Below are 22733 nucleotides of genomic sequence, written 5' to 3'. Positions count from 1 at the left end.
ATATTTGTATTGACATTCATTCAATGCAGACATATTAGTTACTGATAGATTAACTATCCGATGGTGTGAAATTCCTCTATTCCACCTCATCGCAGCTCTTTTAAATCAAGGCTCCTGATATATGTTTCATGTCATGTTAGTTTATTTTCCATTAGTTAAAAAAAAAAAAACCCTTTTGTTTCTCTTGTAGAGCATGTCATAATGCCCTATTGATAGTGTACAGCACTTTTAATGTATTTATTGAAAAGGTGCTAAAAGGAAATTAATTGTCTTGACGAAAACAGACATACAATCTGGGAGTGTGGTGACATTCAGTTAGTCTTTGGTCTGATTAAAAAAATGTTGAAAACAAAGTCTTGCTCCAGAGAGCCACATTTTCATACCCAGAAATAGTGTCAGAGTGAGACCTCGCTCTCTCTGCACCTTTTATTACTCTAGATCGATATATTAAATCTAACCTACATCTTTTAAAACCAATCATGGACTGTAGTTAGACATCCCAGCTATATTAAATCTATTAGATGAGATTTGGAAAATGTCCAGAAACAATTGTGACCCAAATGAGGCTGTTTTGTGACCAGCTGTACTTTAACCACTTCACAAAAGGCAACATAACATTCAAGGATATTTTAAATAAGAAAAATATTTTATTTTGAAAAACATACAAATCAGTATATGTATCACTGCACCCACGTGGGCAATGGAGAATATATTTGGATTACAATCCTCAATGGCGAGTATTTGCTCATTTTCTAAAAGGTTAACATTTATATCGTCCTAAAAGAAAACTGCTTTCCGAGGAACAACTCTTCTAAAAACTACCGCTTCTGGTACACACTGTTGAATCCTTGCCGGTATAAAATGGCCGATGAAACGAGGATTGCATGCATTGACATGCGTGCATTCACAGGCAATACTCCCTCCTGGTGGTGGCTTTATGAACCAGCTTCACTAGGTAAGAAAAAGGTTAAATATTATCGCTGAAATGTAACCCAACACGATTTGAATCAAGACTGCAAGATCGGATAGAGTTTCAAAACATTAAAAACTTTAATAAAAGCAGAATCAAACATATGGGTGAACTGAACACATGGATTTCAAAAACAGTTTAATCTAAACAAAAAGCCTGTAATGGGACGGGTGGAAAAATCTAAATTTACAGATAACAAAAAAAAAAAAAAAAAGTCCCGTGACATTTCTTCCCTCCCCCCCCAAAAAAAACTCACGATTTGTGTTCTAGGATCCCAGAGTCCCACCAACATCACTTAAAACCCTGAGTTCATGATGCAAAAATAACAGACAACATCTGGCTGGTTTGCAAGACAAAAACAAACTAAATTTGTGAAGCAGTGACTGAAATTTGATTACTGTTTTACAAATGGTTTCAAAGAAAGTACCCCCCCTTTCCTCCTCCCATCCCAACATAACAAAAGTACAATTCAACAATTCTTAGTAGTAAAGTCCATAATGTGTGGAATAAGAGGACAGATGGGATCCAGGGACAGTCTCACTCATTCCGTGTGGGTGATGGGCACTGCAACAAAGACCCCTCACCCGGGCATGTGTGTTATATGCATGTGTGTGTGTGTAAATTCAAGTTCGCTGTAAATCAGAATTTACCCCCATGATCACCGCAATTGCCCTAATAGCCACCGCTGAATCCTCCTCCTCCACCACCTCCCCGGCCACCGTAGCCTCCACCACCACCACCGCCGCCGCCTCTGTTGTACGGAGCCCCGCTCCTGTATGAATAGTTGCCCGTCTTCACTGCACCATAACTGGAGTGCTGCTGTCCGTAGCCATCCCCAAAGTCACCATTACTGTAGCCACCCGCCATCTGGTTGTCGTATCCTCCCTCCTCGTAGCCTCCGTAGCCACCGTATCCTCCTCCACCGGCGCTACCGCCGTTGTAACCCCCGCCATAGCCGTAGCCGCCTCCGTAGCTGCTGCTGCCGTAGCCGCCGCCGCCTCCGTAGCCGCCACCTCTACCGCCACCATAGCTCTGCATACCCCGGCCTCGACCTCTCCCGCGGCCACCGGTAGACATCTCCTGCTTGGTGAGAGCCTTCTTCACCTCCACCTTGTTCCCGCTGATGGTGTGGTACTTGGTAAGCACCGCCTTGGTGGCGGAATCGTTATCATCGAAGAAGACAAAGCCGAAGCCTCGCTTCCTGCCGGTCTGCTTGTCGGAGATGATCTCGGCCTTCTCCACCACGCCGAACTGGGAGAAGTACTCGGTGAGGTGGTCCGCCTCGATGTGGTCCTTCACGCCGCCGACGAAAATCTTCTTAACGTTGGCGAGGATATCCGGATTATTGGCGTCTTCTCGCGCTATGGCCCTTTTTAGCTCCACGTCGTGGCCTTCGACGACATGTGGGTTAGCCGCCATTGCTGCGTCGGCCTCCTGCGGAGTCGAGTAGGTGATAAAGCCGAAACAGCGGGACCGGCCGAGCTGCTGGTTCATGACCACCACGCAGTCGTTGAGCGTGCCGAACTGCTCGAAATACTTGCGTACGCCATCTTCCGTGGTCTCCACGTTCAGTCCGCCGACGAACAGCTTACAAAGTTTGGTAGACATGATTGAATCTCGTCAGTTGGATGGTATGCCGATGCCCGTCCGTCTTCTTCTTCTTCTTCAATGAGCAACGTCAGGGGCGGGCCGTTTGACAAATATTGCCGTTTCGTAAGACGTTTCCGTCGCTGATTGGTCATCTTGAAAAAACCACCGCTCTCATTGGCTCGCATGAGAATCGGGCTGCTGCCGCCTTCAAGGGGTGTCGGAAATCTAAGGCTTAATTGTCTGAGGAGAAAGGGAAGCGTGATTTTAAACCTTTGCGGTCGTTTGTTATGCTCCAGTACAATACAAAGCACACTAATAAAAACAATATCCAGCTTAATTACCTTGTTCTTAAATCATTCGTACTGTACAACCATAAAACACAGCATTGATGATGCATACTTAACTAAAACAGCCATCCTGCTTCCGTCATGGTTAAATCCCCTATGTTCTTTAAATACACCGTAATTTTACTACATAACGAAAAATATAATACTTTTTGAATTGAGAGTAGCCATTCAAAATGCAAGTTGATGGGTATTCAAACATATTTTCTAATATATACAGGTGTGTCACCTACACAGTGGCATAATCTAACATTTTATTTTATATATATGATATTGTTTTAATTTCAGCTGGTTTCATTTACATGCCGACAAAGGCTGAAAAAGAACATTTGCACTGGAAAATGTTAACATAATGTTCTCGAGCTATTGATGTATTGCTTCCGAAAATAGGTCACACAGGGCTTTTACCCTTAGCAATACTATATAATACTTCACAGAATCTAAATTATTCATACTACTGTATGTGTTAAACATGTCCAACTCAGTGGCTATCTTCAAATCTTGTCTTTGTTAATAAATATATTGTTGTGATCATATCAGCAACTTTCACACATCAATTCAATCCAAATTATAGTCAAATATCACAAATCAGACTAACGGCATACAACACGCTCTGTACTTAGACCTTTGATTGGGATTAGTCCAAACTCCCTTAAAAAAACCTTTTAAGGAAGATATGGAAGAGAAGTAAAGAGCACCAGAGGGCTTCAGCGTTAACATAACACCCTCTTAATAATGAATTAGTTCAGTCACACTGGTCTTAACATGAATAGAAAATTAAGCATCAACACACTGAGTGAACAGCATTCAAAATATATATATATATATATATATAAATAGTGCTGACCCACTTCAGCCTCAAAGGGCTTAGTGTATGGTTTAGGTAAGCTGAAGTTGGTCTTTTTACAGGAAGTGAAATTTGAAATTAGACCCCCCCCCCCCCATGCTGCTGGAAAAAACTACGCAGGGCTTCTCCAATAAAGATGAATGCATGTTGCAACACGCCCTTGTTGACAGTACGAGCTGCCGCTAGTCGTTTCTGCAGCTTTTTTTTATTACATAGACTTGTTTCCAGGGAAAGCTGCAGTATCGATTTGGGGAAAACTTATTCAACTCTTAACCAGATCAATTTTGTGCTTGTCATTTGTTGTAAATTCAATGCTGCAGGGGCTCCTTATCGTTGTGTCTGACTTCCAAGTCAAATTCTACAAACTTAAAGGTACTCTGGAGTTTCAGACTTATCAAACATCGTATATGTGGGGGTCAGTTTCGTTTGAGATACAGTCTCCTGCTGATGGTTTCAGACTATTCCACTGGCCTACAGGTGAGCAAACAAAAGGCAAGCTGGTAAACATTGATATAAACGCAGGATTTTAAACTGGCTTTGAAAAGCACGTCAACAGATTTGTTAGACCTCAATCATACACACAATGCAGATTGGTGACTTAACACTACAGGGAAAATGCACATGGCTCATTTTAAACTAAATAATTGTGCACATATGTACATATATATACATGGGGGAGAAAGCCATGTAATTGCGGCTGTAAATGGGAGACGCATGAAGGAGACACCCATCATAAAATAATTTTATAAATAACTTACTTGTCTTACCACAGGCCAGCCAAAACTGTCACTTATAACCAAAACACTTTAAGGATTGAATTGGACATATGCAGCACTCCAAAGTCCTGAAACACTCCGATCAGAAGAACTTTTAGGAGTCTGGTTGAATGAAACAAGTACATCCACCAACTTGAGATCTTTGGCGTCACCACCTCCACAAACCTCATCCGTATAATCGGTGACCATCAGCTCACAACCTCATCCTGATGGGCATCATTAGGGGAGACATGCAACCAAACTATCCTCAATGTAAAGAAGTAACATAACAAGTCTCTTGGTGTATAAAAATATATAATTTATTGTAGATTCATAAAAAGCACGGCCAACATAACAGGATTCCTTTTCCTATGGGATGATCAGAAATCGCCAAGCACCATTATCCTAAAAAGAGGTAAGAGAACAAAAGTACAATTTACACTCCGGTCGCCAACGTCAAGAATCACGTACATCGTATTTCTGTTACATAAAATATCAACTTGTGTCTCTTGAATCGTCGCAGTACATCAGACAGGATTTGTTGGAATATGCACTTTCCAATTTTACAAAACTGAGGGATTACTTCTGTAATTGACTTTGTGTTAAGATTGTGCTTTTATTAAATATCCTTCCAGCCAAGACATAAAATATACTTTAAAATGTCTCACTGGTTCTGTTCTTAGTCTTGGCGCCACAGCTAAATAGAGGAAGCAGGATTTTTCTGTCAGATGTATCGTTTGGTCATCAAGAGTCTAATGTTGAGCTCTCATCTGGTTACTTCAGCTCAATAAATAAATCACTAAAATGTTTCTTTATGTGTGGCCATGGTTTAGGGCATAAGTAGTGATCTGTGCTGCTCAATAAGCAGCACACTAACAAAAGTATTGATAAACAATTTGGCCAGCAGACAAAACCTCACAGTAAACCAGATTAATGGTCTACCAGTCTTTTTAATTTTTAACTGAAAAAAAAAAAGAAGCAACTCTTCCTAAAAGGTGACAATAAAACTATTTTTTATTTTAAAAAAGTGAGGCTAACTTCTTGTATTTCAGAGGACCTGGTCAATGCAATTGTGCATTGAAAGGATATAAATGATCATGTTGCCTCAACAGCTGACCAATGTACAGGTTTTCTGCAACACCTCATGTAATGTAGTCAGTTCATTTACAGGCACTGCATCAAGCTGCAGAGTAATGAACCGCAATACTTAATAAAACCATAATACCTCCTTACTGTTAAGTTGGATACTAGAAATAGCGTGACAATTGGTTTCATAGGCAGAGCTAATGCAGTCCAACCTGAGGTTTACAGAACACTAACAGAAACACGTGGGGCCGTGTTACACACGACTTTAGATCACTGTTCTAGTCTTTTAACGAGTCCTCATACAGGCACGTGTTAAGCCTCCGGGCTCTGGTTATATTAGATTTGTGGGGCCACATGCAGAATGGTAGTAAATGCCCTTCACATTAACCTGTACTATAGGAGGAAAGAATACCTCTAAATATCTGTGACATCGCCAAATTAAACATGTATTTTTTTATTTATATTTACCTCTACTACTTAGGCATTCCCAATGTTGAAAAATACAACTATTTTATTTATAATACATTTTGAAACCCACAGTGCCCAGAAGTGCAAATTGTCCTTAAAATAAATCCAATAATAAAAGATCAAATAATGAAAACAGACGACTTTTAATGATATAAAGTTATTAATGTTTAATACAGAATACTTTAACCTGCAACCACGCATTAATAAAATCCTTCATATCAATCACTCGAAGTGTCGTCACAGGTCCGTCATAATAGTCAGTGCTGGTCATCTATTGCACTGGGGGCACTGTGTGATCAAAACTCACAAGCTTTTCAGAATAAAACTAATCAACTCACAAGCTTTTCAGAATAAAACCCATCAAATAAAAACCGTTTCAGAATAAAAGAGTGAGAGTCTTTCAAACTCATTTAAAAAACCACACTGGGACAATCCTTTGTGAAAACATGGGACTTCACCTGAGGGGGAGAAGGCACAGCCGCTCTCCGGTACCCCCGGCGGCATGGAGACACACCCCATCGTTTTTTTTTCAGGGGGGGTGATGTCCTTGTGCCCAGGTTACCATAGCAACCTGGAGAAGATGGGGACAGAAACAAGAGTGAGAAACTGGACAGAGAAACGTTTTCATTGGAAGAGACAAATTTACTCGTTCCATTGTTTAATTTACTGGTGGAACAACATTTTGGGTCCCCTTCCACCCACTTAAAAGTTCACTTAAAAGTCCAAATCAAGTAACCCCTCCCCCCAGTTTGTTTCTTATATTTAAGATTAGCTATTTAAAGACGCATTGAGCTATGATTATAGTGTCACTTACGTTGTTTTTTTAAAAAGTTTAAATAATGGCACACTTGTGCACCAAGATATTCCATACATTATTGACCAACACAGAGTGAAGACAGGTTGATTTACATACCTAGTTTGCTGGATGTGGATATCCTAAAGAGATATTTCAGACTCCTATCACAATCGACCCCAGGTAATCAACAGGGTCCTGATGTAGCCTACAAACAAACTGCTACGGCTATAATGGCTGGGAAAGCATACTGGAATACGAGTAAGAACACCTAATAGGAAGTAGGAATAATCAAAGATAAATATGTCCACATATAAATATGTATTCAAAGGAAAAATATGTAAAGAAATATTAGCAAACCACATAAGTTTAAAAACAAATTCAAACCCTACAAAGCCTACATGCAATGGCTGTGGGTAGACTACAATGATTATCACCCACCTGAGAGTAAGGGGGTAAACTGTGGGATGCCATGTAACTTATAAACCTGTGGATGAACTTGAGGAAGCCTGGGTTAAATAAGTAAAGTAAACTAAGCTAAGTGGTATAACGTTTTATTTAAAATGAACATACATAAGCATACCAAAAAGTGTTTTGTTAACAGTAGGTTGTGTTCTCCAGACATGAAAGTATACAATATACATTAGATATTGCTACAGGTAAATTAGAAATGAACAATATACTGAAACTATTCACTGAGTGAGGAAGAGGAGGAAACTGGATCCTGCAGTATCACGTTCCCGCCTTTGTGACCCCAGGTAAGATACAAGTTGTTTATCAGTATAACAAAGCTATGAAATCCATTACCACAAAAAACATGCTTTCTCATCCTCATACATTGAAAATCACACCAAGTCTACTCCAGAAAACAAAAAACCGGACCTTTAATTGCTTAAAATGCAAATATTAGGAAAATCAGCAACAATCCTACATCGAAATTTGCAAAAAGAAACAACGTGTGAACGCAAATAAAAAAATAACCATAAATCTAAACGACAGCTAACACGCGCCTGCGTGGGTATAACGTTACATAATAAAAAAAAGGGATCACTGTGTTTTTATTCTTCATTTCTTAAATGTGTCCTAGTTGAACGGCAAACTTCTGCTCGTTATTATCAGGTTTTTTCTGGGAAGTGACCTTCCTACCTGTTTGGGTTTTTGAGGTCTGGTGATTAGGGGGTTGTCTCTGTCCGTAATCTCTGCCCTTTAGATTAGATTTTTGGCGTCCAAATCCTGGCTGGAGGGGCAAATTTGTGTTGATTTGACGTTGTTAGTAGCCGCCACCGCCATAGCCACCGCCGCCGCCACGTGGGTAACCGCCGCCACCACCACCTCCGCCGCCTCCTCTGTTGTAGGGAGCAGCGCTCCTCTGGCCGCCGAAGGGAGGCCCTTTCATGGGACCGTAACCAGAAGAATGCTGGCCGTAGCCGCTGCCAAACTCGTTGTAACCGTTTCCACCTCCGTAGCCACTGCTCTGGTCTGCGTAACCACCGCCATATGGCGCTCCGTAGCCACCGTAGCCGCCACCGCCGCCTCCACCACCGTTGTAGCCTCCGCCATTTCCGTAGTTGTAGCCTCCGCCATATTCCCTGCCGTAGCCATTTTGATTTCCCCTCATGCCCCTACCGCCCCTACTGCCTCTCGGAGACATGCCGGTTCTGCCAGCCGCCTGCATCTCCTGCTTGGTCAGGGCTTTCTTCACTTCGACCTTGTGTCCGTTGACAGTGTGGAACTTCACAACGACGGCTTTGTCGGCCGCGTCGTGGTCGGTGAAGTAAACAAAGCCGAAGCCTCGCTTCTTCCCGGTCTCCTTCTCCGAGATGACTTCGGCCTTCTCGATTTCGCCGTACTGTGAGAAGTACTCACTCAGATGCTCCTCTTCGATGTCGTCCTTCAGGCCGCCGACGAAGATCTTCTTCACCTTGGCGAGGGCCTCGGGTTTGTTGGCGTCTTCTCGCGCCACAGCCCGCTTCACCTCGACCGCGTTGCCGTCGACGGTGTGAGGCCTAGCCGCCATTGCTGCGTCAGCCTCCTCCGGTGAGGAGTAAGTCACGAAGCCGAAACAGCGGGACCGCTGCAGCTGCTTGTTCACGACGACGACGCAGTCGGTGAGGGAGCCGTACTGCTCGAAGTGCTTCCGCAGGCCATCGTCGTCGGTGTCCACGTTTAGACCGCCGACAAAAAGTTTGCAAAGCTGGTCAGTCATTGTTGAAATAACTTGGATCTAGTCAGAAGATGTGTTAAGCTCAAAATGGTGGAGGCGGATGAACGCAGCCGTATTTATACCGGACGCTTGTGACGTCAACCATGCGCTTGATAATATGTAACACCTCTTCCGGTCCGCTACTCGGACAAAAGACGACAGATGCTTCCATTAAAACGTATAAAAACACTGAATTTAAGTTACTAAATAATAAATAATACTACGGCATACTAAAGAAAAAATAACGTTGTAGTATTATGACGGTTTATGTCAAAATGCATCGATCAAATGCTGCCGTGCTAATATTTATAAATGCTAATAAAAAGACAAACAAAAAGCTAACGTACATTTTGGAACTGTACTACGCGAAGCTCCCAAATCATAAGGCCCAGTTCATAAAATTATCTTCTTGGGCAACTGAATATGTTCATATTGAGTTCATGGGTTTAAAACAAAACTACATAAACCAAAAATGAAATGTGGTACCCTGTGTTAGTGAAATTAGGCTATATCACAAAAATAAACTTCATCATTTATCAGCAATAGCAGCCTGGTTTGTGCAAGAGCTCCATAACTGCACTTTAGTGAACTGGGTTAAAATATTTAAATTTAAGTGGAAGTTTATAGCAGTGAGGGAAAAGGCAAAATTAAAAAAGCTACTGCTAATTCAACGTGAAACCTCTTACTTGTGTTTGAAATGAAAAAATCTAGAGCTAAAACACTGCACTTCTGGAATAATTAAGTAGTCAATCAATATGCAATTAATTGTCCATTTTTGTTCATCAACCAATAGTTGCATTTGGGGATTTGTTTATCCGTTTATGTTACTGTAATGTTAATATTCTAGGGGTTTTGGGCTGTTGGGGTCAAATAAAACAGTTTTAAGATGTTACATTGGGCTCTATAAACTAGTTTTGGGCATTTGTCTTCCTCCTTTCTTGGATTTGACAATGAATCCTTGAATTTATAGAATGCTCTATCACAGAAATTATATTAAGTTTCTTGCAGCCCCCCAAAGAACTAAATTTCCATGCAAGAGCACACAAAACAACCTTACTGGAGGCCGATTTATCATCAAAATCAAGGTTTACTTTTTATTTATAGATTGTGGTTTCCAGAAAGAGCAGTGAAAGCCCACAAAATCAATTGTGCTTCCAAATCTTGTCACATTTGGCTAGTTGTTTTGTGCTCATGGTGATCAACACTACAGTAAACCTGTAAGCATGTTTATTTTACTGCTAGACCAACAGCCGCCCACACAGAACGCTGACCCCCTCCGACCAAGGAGATAAAGTTTCAGGTGAAAGACACAACACTCGGTCACATTTTCCATTTTCAACAGAGTTGCGGTGAGTCGTTCATCTCGTCACCTCGTTACCTACCTGGGTTTATGGTAACGCTAATCTTGGAGCCCACGGAGCAAAGTAGACGTGGCAAATAATGAAACACTGAAAACAAAAGTTCACTGAAATCTTTATGAGGCATATTGCTCATGAAACAATCCCTTTATCTATTCTACCGACACAAATACACAGGACAGTCTGTGTCTTTACAGATACACTTCCAAATCATTTATGGACACAAATGAGGCAACTTTTGGTTTGTCAATAAACACATGGAAGAAATGAATGACCACAGATTGATCATGTCTAATATAAAACTGCATTTTTTTTGTTGGACTGCTCAGTGTGGCTGTCTAGGGTTACATTTTTTTAAATTTAAGGGTCATTTGTTGTCACTGAAGTCCAGATTTGTCCTAATCACACTCCTCGTCCATCTATCTTCTACAGTAGGTTTTCAGTCATAGAGGACGAGTCATGAAAAGGCAGGATTGTCCTACCAGCAGCCTAGTCAAGGTTTTGATCCGGCCTCTTAATGCCTTTTATTCAAATAAAGGCAGGTACTGTGTTGTGCATTGAACTACGTAGTGTTAGCAGTATGTGTACCTCTCTGTAGAGCACAAGACTGAACAAATATCAGCACCGTCTTTTCCTTTATTGTTGAAAAATGTGTTATGAAATTAAAACAATTTGAGCAATGTTCACCGATATGTACTCTCATTTAGTTGAAGGAAAAAAAAAGAGAAATTGGAGAACTGCAAACCTCAAACACAAAAAAAGGAAGACAATTTGTTGAATAATAAAAAATAAAACACACATTTGAGATGGTTGTCTTGTTTGAATATTGCGTAATTTTCATTATGGAAGTAAATACAGCACAATTAATATTACCAGCGTCCTGAAAGATGAGTTAACTTGAGGATACTGTCGGCTATATCAGGTTTACAACACCCAAGAAAAGACTTGTTCAGTTCACAGAGCATCTTGGTAAAAGGATAATCTTCGTTGTTGTTACTTGTCCCCAAAACTCCTGAACTTAAACATGAGGATGATGAATTCCCATCTAATATTTACATTTGAAAAGGAGCGAACAGCGGCCCGAATCAGGCTCCGTTTTCACGACCAAGGGGGGATGAAATGCAAAATAAAGGTAGGCCGTTTAAACAGGAGGCTTTTAACATATACCGCCCCCCCAAACAACCCACCGAAAACATGGCCAGAAGACAAAGGATGTCAACAGCATGCATCACAGAATGAAATGCTACCACATGACCGGGAGGCCAGCCACGTTTGCCTTGAAAAAGGCCCAAATCTCATGTGTTAATCTGGTGAATGGAGTGAGTTAACACAGTCCTGCACATGTTTTTTTCTTTAGTAACGAAGGAACACCACGAGTGAAAAGTCAAAGTAACCTCAACAGGTTTTTATTTGTTGTAATAAAATCAAATAACTACCTAGCAGTTTTTCCCACCCCATCAAGTCCTTTTCTGTAAACTTCAACTCGTGGACCTTTCAGACAACAAAACTGTTGATAGTCGCTGTGCTTGTATAGACCAGATCAACTTCTTGTTCTTTAGCCACATCTAAAACCAGAGTCTCAAAGGAGAGGATCCCAGTTTCTGTGTCGTAAAACAGGAGGGGGGAAGGGAACTGGTGAACTTGCGCCAGATCGTATTTTGGGAGAGTGGGGGTTGTGGGGCAATGCCGGGTGTGTCTGTGAGGGGGGGGGGGGGGGGGCACTGGATCACAGCTCCACGAGTAGCTCTCCGAGTAGGCCTGGTCACAGGGGATGGATGACGGGGCCGTATTCGATGGTGGTAATACTCAGACGGGTCATCTGAGTGATCACATGATGTAGACCTTCTCAGCCTGAGAGAAGTTGAAGACTTCTTTGGTTCTGGGACACACCACTTTGTCATCTTGGCGGATGGACAGAAGGGACTAGAAGAGATAACGAGCACAAACAACAAACGTTTAGAGGACTTTTTCTTTCTTCTCTACTGCGTTTTAAAGTATATAATACTAGCACTCTTGGATTACTCACATTGTAGCCGTAGACGTATCCATTAGGCAGCATCATGGGAGGGTTGTTTTCATTCATGACCTCCCCAGAGATCTTACAGACTAGTCTGGAGTTGGCGCAGTGGGCCATGGGTAGCGGTTGGGCCAACTTGTTGAGGGATTTACTGCACACTGGGCAGTCTGGGTTCTTCGAGGTACCGTCCTCCTTGTAGCACTGACTGGAAGAGGCATGGAGGTTCAGGGAAATATGTGAATTTCTCAATGTGTGATGTTATTGTGGGTCTGGCAGCGGACAGCGTCAGCAGAAAGAATAATCCACTCACAAAGGGTTTTTTTTTTTACAGCTTATTAAGTTATATTTTCACTTTCATTAGACAGTAGGAGCAAAGAGAAGATGTGTGATCAAGACCTCATTTGATAGACTTAAATCTTCTGACAATTTTCACAATTTAGTTTTTCAGAGGCAACTCATCGTGGGAAACAAACTACGGTAGGATACGGCGTCTTGATGGCAGACAGACCCGCCTGGAGGGTGATAGTGAACACAGAGTTGTTTCCCAGCTGGTGCAGTCTGTAGTTGTCATATCGGAACTGCTGGATCAGCATCTTCCAGCGGGCCGGATCCAAAAGATCCTGATGGAACAGAAAGAACAAGAGACGGAGGAGAGAGAGAGTTTTACACCGACAGACAGTTCAAGAATTCAGACCCACAACTCAGTGTCACACAACTCAACACCAACATGCTATTTTGTTTCCTATACACACATTGTTAACTACATTGCGTCCACTGGGAGTAATCAGTGTTCAGTGTGTGTTTCACCAGTCCTCCGGAGACAACAACATCAGGGTAGTTTCAGATTTTAGACATAATGTCCTACAACATCACAATAAAGACAATGGCGACCAGAATGTTTTGCTTATAAGCATAGTATACTTGAGAGGAGTTGGGCGACAGGTTCTAACAACCTAAATAACTCCAGATTTGGATTGTTTGTTTTGAACAAACTGTGATTAACGGATCTCTGTTTCCCAAAGTGTTCTCACTACAAAGACATCAGTTGTAATGTAAATGCTGTTATCTAGATTAAGTTACAGCTACATGCTGTTGTTCAGCTGTGAACAACGGTGGCAACATTTTCATTAAACCTGATTAAATTCATACGTGACTTTACGTTTACATCCTCTATGCTTGCAGAAAAAGGCGATACGCTTTTTGAGCCTTGTTGTTGTGGTGCCTCATATACTTCGCTGAGGATTTTAAAAATAACAACACTGATATTCAAAGCAGCCATTAAGCTAAAAGTAGCTCCAGGGGGAGTTGAGATTATTCTTTAGAAGGCAACAGAGGCCCTCTAGTGGCGGCTCTGGTCTCCATACAGTTCCACACTGTATTGTTATTAACATGAATAAAGTTGATGCCAGTGAACAAGCATCTGTTATGTTTCTGATTCATCAGTTGTTGCCGTGAATTAGCTCAAACGAGTATACCCAAATGTAGAAAATACAACACGTGTGTGTGTGTGTGATCAAATACAATCTTCTGTACATATGTATAGCAGGAAAGACTGAAGGTGTCACCTTGTATGGAGAGATGTGCGTGTCTGATGGGAAGGCCAGCATGCCCATCACCTGCCGAACCTCATCCAACTGTCCACCCTCCGCTTGGCTGAAGTGCTTCCTTGCATGTCTGAGACACACAGAGACACACCAGAGGACGATCAGTGGGGGATGTGATGTTCGTTTAAAAAAGGAAGGTAAGAGACTTAAATACGCATGTGTGCGTTACCTGACTGCATCCATGCGTTTGTTTTGTCTGATGAGCTCGATGAACTCCTGGATTCTCAGGCTGAACTCAAGACAACTCTGCCAAAGAAACAGACGACGCCAGTGAGTCCAAACCACTGAAGTGCTGCCAAATCCTCATAGTTCTCACTTTGCCCGTAATGAACCTTTAGAGCAGAGCAGGCAGAAAGCTGATCTCTTTCATACAACTCCTGCAGTGCTGGTAGAGTCTCAAGATGCCTTTCAATCTTTTATCACCCAAAAGGGTTTTTGTAACAGCTGGTAGAATATATAAGTAACAGCTGGAACTAAAACGTATCTTAACTTGGCAGTGAACTGGAGCTAAACTAGACCAACAATTCTCGATTTCCCCGAACATCTCAGCGTCTCAAACTTGGACTCACCAAACAAAGTAACAGTTCCTGAGCACAAACAGTGCTACATTGCAGATGATTGTTACGGGCATGGCTTTAAGTATAAGTCTTTCATTCCTGAGGTAAATATCTGACTACCTTCATCTTGCGCAGGCGGGACTTATTGTCGTGGCACCAGGCTAGGCAAGTGGCCGTCTCCTGCCTCTCTAGAGACTCCTCCACCTCCTTAGCTGTGAGAAACATCTCAATGTTGACCAGGTCCTAAACATACAGCAGAGTGGATGTATGGAGAGGGAAGGAGGGCATCGGAAGAACAAAAGAACGTGGTGGTTCACGGTAGCACAGATTCAGAAACAAGTGGTAAACAACAGATCAATTAACGCATCAAAAAGCACAAATGTTCAGGTATCAGGATGACACAAAACACACAACAAATGTGTTAAACTGACTGAACTCAAAGAACTCGGGAGTCTTCTGAATGACCGTGAGACAAGATGGATCGTTGACACACAGACAATCACCTCTATACCGCTCTGTCTGGCCAGTTTAACAGCTGTGTTGTAATAGCCGCAGCGCAGGAGATGCTCCACCATCATTCGGTCCATGCGCTTCTTCTTCCACAGGTTGACTGAGGCCGGCTGGTCGCTGCTGTGCTCCTTCAAGTGCTCGATGCGACGCTTACACAGCTTGGCGCTCTCGTCCTCCGCTTGGATGGACTCTGCAGCCTGCAGGACAGACGCACACACACACAACAATGATCACGACATCTACAAAAAGCTGAACATGCATCAGGACAAACACTTTTAAATTGACGGGCAATAAGTATCCATTCTTGGCAGTGCTGCATTTCCTTTTCAGATGTAATTAACCAAACAGAGTTTTATTAGATTTTATGTAACAAAGCTCATCTTTGAACAGGAAGAACCACCGAAAATCACAAGAAAACTCAGAGCCTTTCTCAAGTGACATAGAAGCAAGTAAACAGTGATTACATTGTACAGTACGTGATTGCATTCCTATGTGCACTGTTCCATGAACACCACCATTTTAGATTAGGCTTCAAAATAAAATTGCTTTGCTTTGTCTTCTCTCATTAAATCTCCTTGAACTAAACTCTCCCTTTCACATTTCACTCTTGACTTCTGGACTACTTTTCTCTGCACCAGAGGGACTAGATTTGGCCCAACATGTTTGGAGGGAAAATGACAACCGGGCCCCTAGCGTAGTATCTAGTATCTATCAACACAAGGTGTATACTATGCCACAAAGTACCTGCTGAACAACATGTTGGCGCAAAGGAGAAAAACAGAACTGCAGAAGTGTGTTTGGATCACTTGCCGTCTGTCGTTGTAGAAAAGGCTCGACAGACGTACCAGCCGCGCAACATTCCACCGCTGAAAACACAATCCACGTAAAGAAGACCAAAGCCACAGTAATGTGCTTTTGTCACCAGGGGCGAGTAATGTGGCATTGAACAGTTTGCTCTCGCTGAGGGGAGACTGTGTTTGTAGACCAGATACCGCTGGTGGAGTAAGTACCGGGGTCAATAACACTAGTACGATTCAAAAACCTGGTCTTAAAGCGTAGTACCAACAGAGTAAACAGACACGATTGTTGTGATAAACCTTCCACATACAACTCATTTTTAATCTGTACATAAAAACACTTCCTGGAAGTGGATAGAGAGGAGACTGCAGTGTGAAAGTGTGTGTTTGTGTGCATCTGTATCTCTGACCTTCCTCTTCAGGGCGCTGAGTTTCTCCACCACACCATCCAGCAGTGACACCACGGAGTCCACCACCGGGAAGCTGCTCAGCGTCTTCTCCAGCTCGGCGACGACCATCGTGACGTGACTCGTCTCCCGGTCGATGTTCTTCTGAGCCGCCCTGAAACGTTTGTTCAGAGTCTCGTACGGCACCTGCAACGACAAACACAAGGGGCTAGTTACCTCTGTGCATCAGCCATTTTAGACTTAGCGGTGGCAAAAAGCAAGCCTGTCACTCAGTGCGCTAGATTACATCTCGCGGATTATGGTTTATATTTTGCAAAAGGAAGATGGTTCTTTGAATAGCTGAGCTGCAAAGTCAAATATTTGGCTCTAATAAATGTAAAAAAAAGTCTGATACAATTTGATTGTGACATCTATGAAAAGAAACCAGTGAGGGTAGAAAATGACCTGTATCCAGCAAAATAAGACTTATCTATGATCAAAGCAAACAGCGCTTTTCTCTGTTATCACAATACAAGCGGATACCTGTGAACCCGATTAATTGGACTGTTGTGGTTCCTTCACTGAGATATTGTGTAGAAAGCACAAAAGGAGCTCTTTGATCCATTACAAGGATTTTATTTCTTTCAAGTTAGAGCCAAGTTCATTTCACAGGTCACTAACGGAGAGGAAAACTATGCAAGCGTGCCCTATGATTCAGATATTTATGTGAACCAAAGAACAGTTTAGTATGCACTAGTAAATATTCATTAGTGTCCAGATGAAAGAAACACGGGTCTTATTCTGCTCAGGTATGTGTCAGGAATCGGTATGAGAGGGAAGAGATGAACAAAGCACTGGCTTTACGTCAGTCTATAGAAATGTTTCCCCCCCGAGGTCTCCATCCAGACCAGGGTCTACAATCGATGCTGATGATTACAGCAAGATGTAGAGAAAGACTAATCAATTCATAAATCATGCAAACAAACAAGGTTCAGCAGCAACGTCTTGGAACTAGACCACAGAGATGATTGTGTTACAATCTCTACTGAAGTAACTGTGTAATTTGACAGTTATAGTGTTATGTACGTTATAAGTACGTTATCAAATTGCTGGATCTGGTATCGGCAGCAATGGGCTGATCTGATGTTGGATACCGATATTTTCCTAAATAACAATTCAGTACACATATTATGTATAATAACTATGAAATGCAGCAAATTCATGCACATAACGTTATTTCCCAGGTATTACATTCACTGGATAACCCTAAACAGGCATTCAAACCTGGATATTTTATCTTCATAGACGTTTCTCATGAATTTCCAGAATATGTACTACATCACAACATATACAGCTTTACATTATTTTGGCCTTTTCCCCAAGTTAGTTCGATAGTTTCAACTGGAGAGGTTAAAAGAAAACATTTGTTTACAAATATTACCTTTTTGGAAATGATTGGCTGCTAGATCTTAGATATTGTATAAAGATTACTCTTTTCCATACAGCCATGGTGTACTTGACAGATGTCGTGTAAATCAGCTATGAGCACATTTCAGACAGCTTTTACTTTAGTGTTAGCGAGGCCGACACTGTGCGAGTGGTTGCCCGTCATGATTGGCTGGGAGGTGGCTCCAGAGACAGCTACAAGCCCACTACAGGCAGAGCACAATACTCATTAACGACAATCAGAATAACTAAAATCATTAAATTAGGTGATTTGGATGTACCTCTAACACGGACACATTTTTTTGTAGCATTATCGCATCATCTCACTGTGATGGGCCTGTACTTTAACAAACCACTGGTCACAAAGCCTTTCCACTGATGCACGTAACAGTTATATATATATATATATATATATATATATATATAATTTCCTTTAAGAATGCTTGAGGTATACCCTGCTTTGGCCCAACTGAAAAATACCAAATATATAAAAATAAATAAGCACATAATATCCAACATATGTGTTTGGTAATGCAGATTACTCAGTGTCTGTGTCAGGCACCGTTGTGATTTTATTATTCATAACTGTAATCAACACTGAAGACTCCCATTTGATACCAATTACAACCATCACTCCCGTCTTAAAATGGTGCCCATCATCCTTACTGCAGCATCCAACCCAAAGATACACACACCCCAAAACCACAGCCATGCTTTGGACTCAACACTGCCAACGACACGTTTACATGCATCATGGCAACGCCATGCAATTAGTTGCCACAAAAGCTGTCAATACATTGCTACTCACAAACGTGCTTTTAAAAAAAAAAAATACGACACAGGAGCAGCCCGGACTTGTTTCAGCTCGTGGTGTCGCAGTAACGTTGTGTGGATGTGGAATGGAGGAGGAACGGTGGTGTGTGTGTGTGTGTGTGTGCGGCAGCAAGGCTGTGATTTCTCTCGCTGGCCATTTTGAAGTGCAGAAAGAGGCAGCAAGCAGAGATCTGATGACACTGCGCTCTCTCCACCTCCAACCGATCCATCCTCCAGCCCAGCTAGAATTTGCATGCTCGACGTTACGTTTATCTGGTAGGCTTTATCATCTTTTTGGTGGCCTAATGCTGGTTTTCCACCACATAGCAAAACTAGCTTAGCAGGCCACTCAACGCCAAAGCAAGCAGTTTATTTGACGTCGTGCTTTGGTTATTGATTGGGTGAGAAACCACGTGGTAACACGTTCTGTGTCAGTGGTGATGGCTATTGTTTTAACGGACCATTCTGTCACAAACTGGTTTATCGTTAAGCTAACAGCTCTGAGGGCCTATGGCTGACTTGACGTCGAATAATATGTACCAATGAGGGCAGCATATAGCCGGCTAACTAGCCACCAGCGATTTTGTATTCATCAAACTGCTTTATCTTTAATATGGCTCATCAAACACAGGTGGTTAGTGGGCGCTGCTACCTGGCTAAGCTAGCCCGGCTAACATTAGCCTCCCTGTCAAGTCCGCTGGTCTCGCTATCAAATTAACTAATAATCCCCATTTTTCCAAATACCATCGAACGCATCGTGTGTTGTGGCACACTGGACTCGTTAGGGGATTATTATATGAGCGTTTTGGTTTTCTTTTACCTTCAGGGTGGGATATTCTTGGACTTTGAGAGCCATCGACAGTTGAGATGCTGTCTCTTGCACCGCCATCTTGGTTTTTCTGGTTTTCTAGGAGTTGTTTGTGTTTTTTTTCTCTGTCAGTTCAGAATGGCATCAGTGCTCACTACCGCCACCTGGTGACACGGTGTCGGTACTGACTCTCATGAAGATTTGTGCTCTTATCTGAAGTAGCAACTCCCTGTTTAAAGACGAGATTAATTAAGCATTTTATTTATTCAATGCAAGAGATGCAGACAATTGTGGATTTTTTTACTTATTTAATATTCTTTACTGTTTTATTACTTATTTATAATACTTGTTTTGATCTTATTTTTTGACTCTGTCTCTTGTTTGCATGATCCACTATGCTGCTGTAATCCTGTAAATGTCCCCGCTGCGGGACTAATAAAGGATTATCTTATTTTAAAACAATAACACCATGCGATGCGTTTATTAGCTGGAGTGGCTCTCTCTTTCACATCACGTGCTCTTCATGGGAACATTTCACAAGCAGTTCGTCCAGTTGTCAATTCCTAGGAATTGAATTTCCATTTTTCTGCTGACCACTTCATGTACCGCTTGTCCACACTGCCTCATGAATTGAGAGACAACTAGCAATCTTACCCACACACTCATTTCAATTCATAATTTGAATTCCTATTTTCTGTTATTCGTTTTTTGTCTACCTCATATGTGTAAAGTGTCATAGTCCCCAGAAAAGGCTCAATAATTATCATTATCCTTAAATAATGAAGTCCAGACTGTTAAATGTTTCTGTAATTAAATCCAAGACTGCAGTAAATAATGAACAAATGAATGGGTCAGCATCATGCAACATGTTTTCTTTTATTCTTCAGGGCTGCATTTGCTCCACAAGCAGAGGTGAGTTTGAGCTGTATCAACAACTACATTTATACCCTTTATTTTAAGACTCGATTCCTTTCCTACTCTGCTAACTAATAATCACATATTAATTGTTTGAAGTCATAGATAAGTAACACACACAGATGCAATAAATATTGAAGATGTCCCCTTAGAATCATAAAACGTAGAATAGGACGTAGAATCTTTTTCATCACATAGAAAGAATCACCCGTTCCATATCATGACCACATGTCTTTTTCTGTGTGAGCGAGAGAATAACCCCCACACCGCGGTAAACATATTGCCATTGGCCGCCGTCCAGTGCTGCACTTTGCTGATTGGCTGGCTCAAGCTCTAATGGCTCACAATTGGCCCATAATCTACTGCATGCCCCACCCCCACCCAGTTTAGGAACAAAGTGGAACAGTGGACACACAGAGAGGAAGGTGATGCAAGGTTTGTGATGTATTTCTGGCCCCCGTATCGAGTGCTTCCTGTGTGTAGCATGTGTGCAGTATGTGTGAGTGTGTGCCGGTGTCTATGTGTGTAAAAGGGTGTGTGTTCATGTGATAGCAGCGGCTGTGCTCACAGCTGGGCTCTGCTGTGTGTTCTGGTTTCGAGGAGATAAAACTCTGTGCTGAGCCAAGTAACGGGGCATGTGTGTACTCACTGTATGAAGGCTTTGCGTGTGTGCGACTGTATGCATGTGTGTTTCTTTGTTTGTGTGACAGGAGGATTATTATTATTGATGAATAAATTGGCGGAGAAATGGGTATTTCTGCATCTTTTATGATGTATTTCACACCGAGCGGATGTTGAATGTTGGTGAAATTTATTGAATCTATAAAGAAGCTGTTAGTCTCTATTATCTAAGGACTGGGAAAACAACATACACTCGTTTAAAAAATGTTCTTAACATCTAATTACATATTTAATAAAGCCCTACACTGATGTGCAAATGTGTTTTTTATTGAAGTGTACTTCACTTTAATAAAAAAAGAGCTTGACAGAGTGCTAGATCCTCATGCATGGTTGCTCTTTCCTCGTGTGAAGACTTTTTCAACCGTGCATTTAGAAAGGAACACGTTTTTAGAGTCGTACATCACGGGTGTGTAGCACGTTTGTTCTTCTTAAATTAAGCTCACGCAACTTTTTCAGAAACAATACTAGAGCTGAAACAATTGATAAGTTGATCGACGGAAAAATGTGGTGTAATCATTTCAGAGCAAAACATTACTTTGTAACTCGTTCTCTTTTTCTGCCTTTCTTGGTCTTATGACATAATAAATGTAATCTGTTTGGGATTTGGACCGTTGGTCGGACAAATCAGGTCTGAAGACACCGGGGGCCGTAGAAACTTGTGACGGGCGTTCTTCCTAATTTTCTGACATGTAATAAACCCAACAATTAATGAAGAACGTATTGAACAGTAAATGATGTTCTTATGACAAAGTAAAAACACGTTGTATAAATGGGACACAGGGCTTACGGTAGATATTAGATGTTGAAGTAGCATTAGACAGTATCTCTCATCTTAAGATCTTAAATTCTCGACATCAAACCTTTTGTAAGATCAATAATTCCTCTTCCTTTAAATGTCATTCTTTCCATTTTCTTATCCTCTATTCCTTGACCATCTTCCTTATATGCTCCTGTTTTTTTTACTGCATCCTCATTCCTATCGCACCTCTCCTCTTCCTCCTCACTCTCATCCTTCTTTTCTGACAACCTGTTCCTCCATTCATCTCTTTTGTTTCTGTCCTACTGCGCCTACTCTATGTATTCACCTCCTTTTCCAATCTTCTCTTCGAGACATGGCTCAGATTCTCCATGCCTCCGCTCCCCGCCTCCTCCTATAGCAGATTAGATTGCTAGTTTCTCCAATATCTGCTCTCTCCTCTGTAGTGGCATCCACATTGCTCTGCAGCTCACTGTCAGTATCCATAAATCCAATTTGCTGTGTGTGTGTGTGTGTGTGTGTACATGCTTGGTGGTTCATTTTCTTTTTCTGTACTGCAGTATGTCAATGCATTTGTTTTGCATGCAACTGCTTACGCGAGCGCACATATATTTCCCTGTCTTGTATCTCGGTCTTTGTCACCATGCGTGTTGTTTGCGTGTGTCGGCGATAGCTCTGTGATTCGTGCCAAGTAGAGGCTAAAGCAGCTTGCTGAACAGAACTTTGTCACTAGCGTACTTTTGTTTACTTCCAATCACGTGAATATATAGATATAGATATATAGAAAGTGTTGAATCATAATTCTCGCGGTGCCTACGTTACCTGAAGGCAACGTGGTTGAGGACGGTCCTCAGCCTTCTTTGATATGATGTCACTCATGATGCCACGCCCCTCTCAGTTGATGCCACGCCCCCCCCACACTAGATCAGGGTCAAAAGTCTGAACTGAAAAGAAAAAACGATCTGAAAGTGGAAAAAAAGATTTGAAACCGAAAAAAAAGATTTGAATCTGAAAATATAAAATCTGAA

At 41.8% G+C, this 22733-nt stretch overlaps 1 protein-coding gene and 1 pseudogene across 3 annotated transcripts; both read right to left on the bottom strand.

Annotated features, from left to right (window-relative positions):
• Positions 1-623: 623 nt before the first annotated feature.
• Positions 624-9094, bottom strand: LOC306777912 (annotated as a pseudogene). Its single transcript has 2 exons — positions 8132-9094; positions 624-2712 (listed from the first exon to the last, which is right to left on the bottom strand). The product of its transcript is annotated as an uncharacterized misc_RNA (transcript).
• Positions 9095-11791: 2697 nt separating this feature from the next.
• On the bottom strand, positions 11792-19438 carry maea (macrophage erythroblast attacher, E3 ubiquitin ligase). Of its 2 annotated transcripts, none has more exons than XR_013772008.1 (9): positions 19365-19438; positions 16310-16492; positions 15096-15299; positions 14713-14835; positions 14205-14281; positions 13997-14105; positions 12918-13051; positions 12441-12632; positions 11792-12337 (listed from the first exon to the last, which is right to left on the bottom strand). XR_013772008.1 is itself a non-coding variant. In XM_079269115.1 (9 exons), the coding sequence occupies exons 1-9, from the start codon at positions 19431-19433 to the stop codon at positions 12242-12244; spliced, it is 1191 nt and encodes a 396-aa protein (XP_079125241.1). In that variant the 5' UTR covers positions 19434-19438; the 3' UTR covers positions 11792-12241. The 2 variants fall into 2 exon arrangements, 1 of the variants encoding a protein (XP_079125241.1); XM_079269115.1 differs by having other exon boundaries at positions 12441-12636.
• Between the last annotated feature and the right edge of the window lie 3295 nt (positions 19439-22733).

Source organism: Melanostigma gelatinosum, assembly GCF_949748355.1.
Source record: "Melanostigma gelatinosum genome assembly, chromosome: 5".
Classification (NCBI taxonomy): domain Eukaryota; kingdom Metazoa; phylum Chordata; class Actinopteri; order Perciformes; family Zoarcidae; genus Melanostigma; species Melanostigma gelatinosum.
This window is presented reverse-complemented; position numbering and strand designations above follow the sequence as displayed.